The sequence below is a fragment of the Myotis brandtii genome, unplaced genomic scaffold (assembly GCF_000412655.1).
Source record: "Myotis brandtii unplaced genomic scaffold, ASM41265v1 scaffold19, whole genome shotgun sequence".
In the NCBI taxonomy this organism is placed as follows: domain Eukaryota; kingdom Metazoa; phylum Chordata; class Mammalia; order Chiroptera; family Vespertilionidae; genus Myotis; species Myotis brandtii.
In genome coordinates, this window is record NW_005357075.1 from 466974 (window position 1) to 477697 (window position 10724).

The 10724-nt window shown below is 50.2% G+C and overlaps 1 protein-coding gene across 1 annotated transcript in view; it reads left to right on the forward strand.

Annotated features, from left to right (window-relative positions):
* The window catches only part of LOXL2 (lysyl oxidase-like 2), a 98754-nt gene that overhangs the window by 68483 nt on the left and 19547 nt on the right, over window positions 1-10724 (forward strand). Inside the window, exons 6-7 of the mRNA XM_005864583.2 lie at window positions 1875-2058; window positions 9740-9891. Of these exons, the coding sequence (XP_005864645.1) occupies window positions 1875-2058; window positions 9740-9891 (336 nt within the window). The remainder of the gene's footprint in view (window positions 1-1874; window positions 2059-9739; window positions 9892-10724) is intronic.

Consider the following 10724-nt stretch of genomic DNA (forward strand, 5'->3'; position numbering starts at 1 on the left):
CTGCCATGTGATTTCATGGCCACATCCTTTGTGTGGCCTCAGCCTGAGCCTCTGAGCTTTCCTCATGTGTCCGATCCCAGGTCCTACTGTTTGGAAATTCCTCTTACTATGCGGTTTAAAGCAGATGAATCAAGTTCATACCAAACCAATTAAAAAAGCAAAAAGGCAAGGGAGCCTTACATCACATTTTCCCCTGGTTCCTCTCTTCCCTCCAGGGCCCGCTGACTCGGCCTGGCCACTGCAGGCTGCGGCGAGGCTGCTGGCGCTCTGCCTCCACTGAGTGTGGGTCAGGGATGGCCCGCTCCCTGGGAAGGGGCTGGCATCCAGCCAGACAGCTTGGGAAGGGAGGTGGGAGAAGCGAGGGTCATAGGCCGCAGGGAACCGGCTGGAGCCAGCAGTGTTACTGTTTTGCTAGAATTAGAGCTCCTGAAGCCAGTGGGCATTTTGCACCCACCGCGTCCCATTTTTTGTCTCCCCTAGTAGCAGGGTCCGAGCAGTCCCTGCAAGCTGTAGAACCGGGTGCTGTCACAGCACCCCACCCTGCCATGGCAGCGTGAGGCGCAGTGAGTGGGGGAGAGAGATGTGACCGAGTGGGAACCTCGGCTGGAGGATGGAGACACAGGGTTTTGTCTGACCTCTGGGCCCTCAAGGTGGCTGGTGTATATGTGAATGTTTAAAAACCTCCACCTCCAGCCCTGGCCTGTGTGGCTCAGTGGGTTGGGCGCCATCCTGTGCACCAAAAGGTTGCTGGCTCGATTCTGGGTCAGGGAACATGCCCAAGGAAGGGGAATGCAGGAGGCAGTCAATTGATGGTCAGCTCTCACATCAATGTTTCTCTCTCTCTCTCTCTCTCTCTCTCTCTCTCTTCCTCTTTCTTACTCTCTTTCTAAAATCAATTTTTGAAAAAATATATTAAAAACACCACTGCAACCAGGCCTGCTTTGGCTGGGCCATCGGTGGGGTAGGGATTGGGTGAAGGGAGCCCCAGGCTGAGGATTACACAGGCCACAGTGGAACAATGACGGGTCTGATCCAACACACATGGAACAGCTGCACAGTCACCCCTTACTCCCTCTGTGTTGAATCAAATAAGAGTCAACAGAGCCCCGAAGCCTTCGGAGTCCCAACCCCAACACACATGTACACACACGCATGCACAGAAGCTGTTGCAGACCAAGTCTGTGTGGGCAGATGGAGTCAGATGACCCGGCTCCCAACTCCTAAGGTGTGGTCCAGTGGGTCATGACGCTGGTGGAGAGTGGCTCTGACTCCTACGCAATGAAGCAGACCCCATAGGTGATCAGGCTTCCAGGCTGCCGGTGAGCGTCAGGGGTGTTTAATCTGTAACCACCCACCCTGTCTGCATCTTCCAAAGAGTGAGGCCCATTGGACTTGAGTGCGGTCAGGACTGAGAGCGGTGGCCAGGCAGGGTCCTGCTTTTACAGGGCTCTGTTACAGTCGGGTGGAATGACATCCACCTGGGGTCTGCAGACTTGGGGGTAGGAGCTTCTTTCTGTAGCTCTAAAGCTTGAGGTTCTGGATGAGGGGGTGGAGGGAAGGGCTGGTGGCAAGGTCCTGGAGCCAGGCATGGGTTGGGGGACGAGCTGATGAGGGTCCCGATGGGCTCCCCAGTTGCCCAGGACTAAAACGCCATAAAAGACTGACAAGCAGAGCCGACCTTCAGAGTGAGTGTCCCGGCCACACACACACACATACACACACACACACACACACACACACACCTAGGACAGTTTTAGCTCCTGGCCCCGGTGCCTGGGCTTGGGGTGGGCAGTTGGGAAGGGAGGGGGTGGGCAGTGACTGCCCGCTGAACGTGCATCAGCCTCCACACTCATCAGAATCGTGTGTCTCTTCAGCAGCCCCTGGTGCGGTTGAGAGGTGGTGCCAACATCGGGGAGGGCCGCGTGGAGGTGCTCAAGAACGGCGAATGGGGTACCATCTGTGATGACAAGTGGGACCTGGTGTCTGCCAGCGTGGTCTGCCGAGAGCTGGGCTTTGGAAGTGCCAAAGAGGCCGTCACTGGCTCCCGGCTGGGCCAAGGTAAGGAGTGGGAGGACATGCGGTGGCCTCTCTCCACGGGGACCATGGCAAAGGAGCCCAGCACGGCTGGCTGCAGGGGCTTCCCAGGCTCTCCTTGCGTCTCCTCCTGCGCCCAGCGGCTGCTTCTCTTAGAGACTCTCAGGCCTTTCCCTGGGTGGTCAGAGCTGGAAGGGCCTTAGGGAAACTGAGTCCCCATGTTCCGGATTTGGAAGCTGAGACCCAAAGAAGGGAGATGAGACAACATATTAGCCATCAATGAGTAACAGGGGTCTCCCAACCCCTAACCCAGGCCTCCCACTGCCCCGCTGAGCAACTGGAAATCTTGGGAGGGTCCTCCAGGAGAGGGCCTCAGGGTTCATCAGGCTGTGGACCACCCCGGGCACAAAGGAACCCCCATGTCCTCTTACTCTCCCACTCCGCACAGCCCCGCAAACCTCCCTGCCCCCAGACACTGGGAACATGATGCCCCTCTCCGATGTCATGGGATGCTGAGGAGAAGGGGCCTGGTTTTTATTAAGTGTCCTGAACAAATGTTCTGTTTGAGCAAAGAACAAAACACAAGGGACTTTCAAGCTGAGAGCAACGTTGTGGACGTGACATGACAACACAACAGAGCGTCCCTTCCCGCCCGGCCCATGAAGGCCACTGACCCGTGCGGGCCCTGGGTCTTCAGAAGGAGGCCCTTCACCCAGATACTGCAGCCCAGTGAGTGCCCAGCCTCTCCTGGGAACTGTGGGCTGAGCAGGGAAGCAGCCCTCAGTGCTGACCTGCAGGGCGGCTGCAGTGCACCTGGCTGGAGGGCCGGGGAGGAGGGAGAATGGGCAGGGAGGAGGTGTGCGGTGTCCTGTCCTGAGGGGAAAGGATGTTTCCAAGCTGTCAGACATAGGGCCATTGCCCCACAAAAAGGAATGCAGTGAGGTCATAGATCCCAGCCCAGAGATGGAAATAATAGCAGGGACTGGAGAGAGTCCTGGCTCGTGAGGCAGCATTGCTGGAGGGGAGCTCAGGCTGTCTACTCCAAACAATGAGGAATTTGAGGCTCTGGAGAACAGCCCGAGGTCAATTGATAGTTAATGGTAGAGAAAGACTGAAACCCCAGTCCTCTGACTCAGATTTGGGCCTTTCCCTATGCAACAAGTTTTGCTCACTTTCAGAACACCTCTCTACCGTCACTCTGCAGACTTCCTGGGCATGCACTGAAGTTTGGGGTCTAGGGTGGACTTTAATGTCACAGTGTACCTGTTAGGCTGTGCGACAGTCCTCTTCCTTCCTGGTATGGGCTTCTTTCACCTTAAATCTCGAATATTTAGTACAGAGCATTTTTCTGGTTGGCTGATGTGATGGTTTGTGCTCTCCCAAGGCCAACAGGGCAGAGACCAAGCTCGTTTTGAGGAATAAACAAGCACTGGGTAACATAAACATCCCATGTCTCCTGGGTATGTGCTGTTTGACCTAATTACTGCACTGCCCAGAGCAGCCAAAGGCTTCCAAGGGCCTGCGGAACTCTGGGAGAATGAGATGTTTGACATTTATGAAGCACGAAAGAACCATTGGATGATTTACTATCTGTTGCCACACTGGGTGGGGTCAACTCTGATGGGCAGAAAGAGAAAAGTCCACAGTCAGTGTCAGGTCACAGAGCAGATGGGGTCTGTCCTGCAGTCCTGGCTCTGGCTGGTAGAGCAGTGACCACACCCAAGTGAGGGCAGTGAAAGGGTGACCACTGAGAGTCCCAGTCCCAGCCCTGCCCCTGCTTGCACAGTGCCTTTGAGTGGCCTTCTGGGCCTCAGAGTTTTTTCTGGATTTATGTCTGAGGTTCTGTCTGACTCCAGCCTCCTGTGATTCTCTGAAACTTGTGCTTCTCACCAGGATGGATGTCAGGTCAGAGTCGGGCACTGCGCCTTGTGGTGCGGGACCCCCGGCGCTCAGACCGCATTCCACTCCGGCCGTCTGTCTATGCATCCGCCAACCCCCGGGACTGAGTGCTGCGTGCGGGGAGGGCCTCTGTCTGTTATCTCCGTGTCCTTAGTGCCGAGTCTGTGCCCAGCTTGTATTGTGCCAGGAATACTCATTTTATCAAGAATGAATGAATGGATGAATGAATGAGTTCCGGTTGCACAAGTAGGGTCAGCTGAACTAACATAGTAAAGAAGTTTACACATTCAAGACTTGCATTGTCCAATAGAAATATTATGCAAGCCATTTACCTATTTAACAGTTTCTAGACATAATTTTAAGTTTTCTAGTAGCCACGTAAAATAAGTAAACAAACAAACAAATAAAAAGCAGGAGAACCCTGGCCAGGGTGGCTCAGTTGGTTGGGCATCGTCCCATCCATCAAAAAGTTGTCAGTTTGATACTCAGTCAGGGCACATGCCTGGGTTGCAGGCTCAATCCTCAGTGGGGAGCGTGCTGGAGGCAGCTGATTGATGTTTTGCTCCCACGTTGATCTTTCTCTCTCCCTCTCCCTGCCTCTCTCTCTCAAAAAAAAAAAAATCAATGAAAATATTAACAAAAAGAAGCGGGTGAAATTAATTTTAATAATATATTTTCTTTACCTAGAAAATATGAAATATTTTTATTTCAACATGAAATCAATATAAATGCTATTAATGAAATAGTTGACATTTTGTGTACCAACTCCTTGAAATCCAGGGTGTTATGTACACTCACAGTACATCTCAGTCTGCACTGGCCACAGTCCAAGTGCTACTGCATTGGACAGGGAAGCTCTAGAACAGCGATTTTCAACTGGTGTACTGCAAGAATTTTTAAAACATGCGATACCTGACTATTTAGTCAGGAGCACTGACCTCTTTTCCCTTAGATTATCAAGTAACAATGTGACAACTGCCAATACAACAATAGCCGTCCAGTGTGAATGAATCAACATTTATACTTTTTTTTGTCTGATTGGCAAAAAATATAATACATTTTTTGTGTGCCGCAGAATTTTAGTAATTAGTTTATGCGTACCATGAGATGAAAAGGTTGAAAATCACTGCTCTAGAGCTTTAAAACCCTTTTGCTTGCAATGCCCAATCAGAAATACATGTGACAGTGTATGCCAGACACATAAAGCTGAAATAAAACTTTGTGAAACAATGCTAACCTTTACAACATGCAAAAAACACTGCTGTCTCCTAGTCTCTTCTTTTGGGCGCTTAAAAATGTGATTGCAACCTGCAGAGTTGTTTGTGGATCCAGAGTCCATACCTGGCTCCCTGTAGTCACCTGGGGCCAGGGTTTGTACAAGAAGGAAGAGCAGGGCCAGGGTGGAGGTGGGGAGCAATCCAGGGTACAGTCCAGAGCCCAGGAATAAGCAAAAGCTGGGGATCAGGATGCAGGTTAAACCTAGGTCAACAAGAGAAGGCAGGAGCCTCGGACCCCACTGGCTATGCTGCAGCCAGTGCCTTCCATTGACACCTCCTGCCCTGCCCAACCCACCTCAGAACTGGGTGGTGCAGAAAACAAGGGTGATAAGCACTGTTTTCCCCAGCTCGGTGCTCTGCCTGGTGCCCATGAATATGCATGCTGCGGGAAAGCGGGCCCTGCTCTCTGGGCCTCGGCTCCCGGTGTCTGAGAAAGCCACATAAGTTTACATCAGTTAGGCCAGAAGGAGACCAACCAGATGTTTGTTGGAGTCTAAAGCATGCTAAGCTCTTGTGTTAATATTTCCTCTATAGTCTAGCAATCCACAAACACTCGTTGAGTTAGTATGTGGTCTGCACGGTGCAATGGAGAATTTACTTATTCCACAATCACTTATGGTAATCGTTTCTGTTCTCTAGGAGCTCATCTCAAGTGGAGAAAATGATATAACCCCAAAGATAACTTACACTAACAAAGAGGTGATGACATGTAAGAGCTAATACTAAAAAGCCCTAGCCGGTTTGGCTCAGTGGACAGAGTGTCAACCAGCAGACTGAAGGGTCTCGGGTTCGATTCCAGTCAAGGGCATGTACCTCAGTTGCTGACTTGATCCCCAGCCCTGTTTGGAACACATGCGGGGGCAACCAATTGATGTGTCTCTCTCACATCTATGTTTCTCTCTCTTTCTGTATCTCCCCTTCCCTTCTACTCTCTCTGAAAATCAATGGAGAAAATATTCTCTGGTGCGGATTAACAAAATAATATAATAATAATGAAAATAATACCTACCATTGGGCCAGTTATTTAATCTTTCATCTCCAGTTTCCTCATTTTATTGGGTTGTTGTGATGATTAAATGATTTAATAGAAGCAATGTGTATAGGACAGAATCCAGCACAGAGTAAGTGATTAAATATTAGATATCCTCATCACCACAGTCATCATCCTCACTGTCATCCTCATCATCACCACCACCATCATTATATCATTACCATCATCAGCACCATCACCATCATTATACCATTACCATCATCATCATCACCATTATCATCACCATCATCATCACCACCATCATCATGATCCTCACAATCATCAAACAAATTCTGCCTGATCTAACTGGAGTCCCAGGTTGCTGCCCACTTCTACGCCCATCTTAATTCATGAGCTGTGGCCTCGGCTTGCTTCAAGGGCCCTGTTTAGAATCTCTATTTTGTCACAGCCTTTCCACTCTGAGTCCTTGGATGCTTCCAGCCATAGTTACAGATGTGTTTTTTGTAAATCTTGTAAAATTCTAGGGAATTGTAGACTTCATCGCTTCTGAATTTCCAAGGAAATGGAACTTGGCTTTTATAACAGGGGTTGCTCTTAGAAGTTAATTTTTGGCCTCAGTGAGCCTAGATTAGCCGTGGGCAAACTACAGCCCGCGGGCCGGATCCGGCCCGTTTGAAATGAATAAAACTAAAAAAAAAAAAAAGACCGTACCCTTTTATGTAATGATGTTTACTTTGAATTTATATTAGTTCACACAAACACTCCATCCATGCTTTTGTTCCGGCCCTCTGGTCCAGTTTAAGAACCCATTGTGGCCCTCCAGTCAAAAAGTTTGCCAACCCCTGGCCTAGATACTGGTGTCTTCAGACCTTGTGGCATAGCCAAGGGCCCTTCCTTTAGGTTCAAAACATAGGTAGGCCCTGGCCGGGTGGCTCAGTTGGTTGGAGTGTCATCCCAAACACCAAAAGGTTTAGGGTTCGATTCCAGGTCAGGGCATATACCTAGGTTGTGGGTTTGACCCAGGTGTGTATGGCAGGCAACCAATTGATGTTTCTTTCTCCCTTTGATGTTTTCTCTCTCACTCTCTTTCTCTCTAAAATCAATAAAACATATCCTCAGGTGAGAATTTTTTTAAAAATCATTGGTAGTCACCTCTATCTTTTACCACATTACAGTCCTTGCATAAGTGTCTGCCGCCCCCACAGACTAAGTGGGCACTTCATGGCAGGGACCTGCCTTCTTCATGTATCTGTCCCCAACTCCTAGCACAGAGGCCAACATACAACAAGTTCTCAGTGGAAACAACATCCATCCAGACACTATTTGCAGCACTTCTTATTTGCCGGGACCTGGTTGAGAATACAAAAGGAACACAGAGGCTGGCCAGTGCGGCTCGGTGGTTGAGCATTGACCTATGAACCAGGAGGTCACAGTTCGATTCCTGGTCAGTTGTGGGCTCAATCCCAGTAAGGGGTATGCAGGAGGTGGCTGATCTATGATTCTCTCTCATCTTTGATGTGTCTATCTCTCCCTCTCCCATCCTCTTTGAAATCAACTTAAAATAAAAACTAATATAAAAAGAAACTAAAGGAACACAGACATGGCGCCTGCTCTCGTGGGCCCTCTGGCCTAGTGGGGAGACAGACAGACATCGAACAGAGAGCCACGTGAATGAACGTGAAGCAGAGTGCTCAGTGGAAGGCTCCCTGAGAAGACCCAGCTTAGATGGGGTCAGAAAGGCTTCTCCAAAGAAATGGCATTGAAGCTGAGCCCTGAAAGATGAGCAGGAGTTAGTGGTGAGGACTGGGAGGAAGACAGTCCAGGCAGGGGGTCCATGCAGAGGGAAACACTTGGCTCAGGAGACGATATGGCTGAGGGCGAGGAGCTGGCAGAGCCAGAAGGCTAAGTGGAGGTCAGATTCCACAGGGCCTGGGAGGCCCCTTGGGGGAGGCAGACACTTACACAAAGACCTCATATAATGTGGTAAAAGATGGAGGTGGCTGCCTATGACTGTGGATTTTACCATTAGGGCAGTGAGAGGCTACTGCAGGGATTTAAGACGACTAGTGACATAATTCCATTTGCATTAGAAATCTCTTGGGCTGCCGTGTGGAAAATATTTTGGAATAAGCAAACGGGAGGAAGACTAGAGACTATTGAATTCATCCAAATGGGAGACAGCAGGGTTGGACTAGTGTTGTAGCAGAAATGAAAAAACAAAAGCACTCGGCTTTGGGGAAGTGAACAGAATGGGGTAATGGACTGCTTTTGGTGAAAAAGGAGGCGGTACTAGAGATGAGCTCTGGGTTCTGGTGAGAATAACCAGGTGGGTGGAGGGGCCTTTTCCTGGGATGGGGAAGGGCTAGCGAGGAAACAGACTGGGGACAATCCGACTGTTGGCTATGGAAGCAGAACAACAGATGTTGCTCTCAAGAAATTCTCCCTGAAGGGGACGAAAGTGATGGGCCAGAGGGTGGTTCAGGGGTCAGGGGAGGGTCATCGTAAAGATGGGAGGTTTTAGCGGGTGTTTGAGTGATGAGGGTCAAGAAGGTGGTGAGGATCAGGAGAAGGAGAAGGTCACAGACAGGCCAGGGACCAAGATGGGAGTTGATGCAGCCCACAGCTGGAAACAGTGGGCTTTGATCCGTCGTGATGAGTGGCTGAGTTGAGCTGAATGCTGGTCAGCCTGGGAATTCTTTCTCCCCAGCAGTGGGAAGCTTCCCCTTGTTATCTCTGCCTGTATGAGAGCTTCCCGCATGCTCACCTAGGTCATTTGCAGGATTCTTCCATCGCCCCCTCCAGCTCCGCTCTCCACCCTTACCCATAAAATCAAGAGGCACATTTGGGTGTGGCCAGCAGGGAGCACTGACAGCAGACTGGAGATGGGGAGAAGAGAGAGGCCAGGTATTTCTTCTCCCTGCAAAGTCCCTGTAGCCACCCTGTCTCTCAACCAAGAGTAACAGCTCTTTCCAGATGCCGTTCCACACAGCTCTTTGCTCTCCTGGGTTAGATATTGGCATCTTCCCCTCACTCCTGCAGGTCTAGGCTGGTATCTGTGCCCAGTGCTAGTAGCCCCCGAGCACTGGACTGTCCTTTGTTCACCACTCTGTTCATACCTTTATTGTAAAAATCTATTTTTCTAACTTTCTTCAGATCATCCAATTTGAGCATGCCATCTCTTCCTAAAGGGACCCCGACCATGCAGCCATAGTCACCCTTTTCAGGTTCATAAATGCAAGTTGGGAAGGAAGCCTAGATACCTTCTAGTTCGTCTCCCTTATTTAAGGGAGAAAACCAATATTCAGGAGGCTGAGTGAGTTGTCCAAGATCACACAAGTTAGTACAATCCTCATTAGCTCTTATGGGAGAAGCAATTCTTTCCAGGGAGGAAAGACTGGGTCATTGAGCTGATTGTGGGAGGCTGTTGGGAGAGTTCTGAGGATGGGAGAGAAGTGTTCTTATTATCTGGGATTTTCTTGCCAATTGCAGAAACTTTCCTTCAGGAGCTCTCCTAGCCCATGTTTATTTTCTTCTTCAGGGATAGGACCCATCCATCTCAACGAGATCGAGTGCACCGGGAACGAGAAGTCCATCATTGACTGCAAGTTCAATGCCGAGTCCCAGGGCTGCAACCACGAGGAGGATGCTGGAGTGAGATGTAATACCCCTGCCATGGGCTTCCAGAAGAAGGTGAAGGGACTGGACACACAGATGGGACCGTGTCATGTTTAGGTCATTGAGGCTCCAGAAATTGCAGGCCCATTGGCCTCACGCTAAAGGTTTCTCGCAGGTGGTATGAGGGTACTCTGAGAGCGATCTCAGGAAGGTGTCAGGCTCTGCTGCATCACTATTCATGGCATTGCCACCTAGCATTTGTAAATGTGCCAAAAAGAAAACATGTATAAGCACCACTGTCCTTAGTGGCAGACATTGAGCGTCTGCCAGGTGCCACATCTGCACTGGGACTGGACGTATGGTGAGATCGCAAGGCAGTCCTTTCTGAGGGACTCAGGTACACAGCACCTGTGACACCCTTGGCAGGAGCCCTTTCCAAGGGCCCAGAGGAACCACATTGACAGCAGATCTGCAAACCACACAGATATAAGCAAGTACAGATAGTACGCTGGTAACCAGAGGGAAAGAAAAGGGAATCTTAACAGCATTAAGCCAAAGACACACCTTCCTGTCCTGAGATGGGGCCTCGAAAACCTACATTGTGTCTCCTAGCTTGGATGTCCTTGCCCACAGGAGTAGCCAACAGATGACTTCCTCTTTGCCAGGAGGTCTCTCCAATGTTACCAAAAGGCCCGGTGAAGCCTCTGTACTGTTCTTCATTATGCCACGAGTGTGGTCGGGTCTGTGCATCATCTGGTGGGTGGCACATTGGAAGAGCTTTCTGAGTGCATGTTTTAAAATGAACAAACATCTCCTCAAGCCCCCACGCCCGCCAGCCTCCTATGACCCCACGCTCCCCACAACCTCACGTTCCTCACGCCCCCACACCCCCCACGCCCCCACGCTCC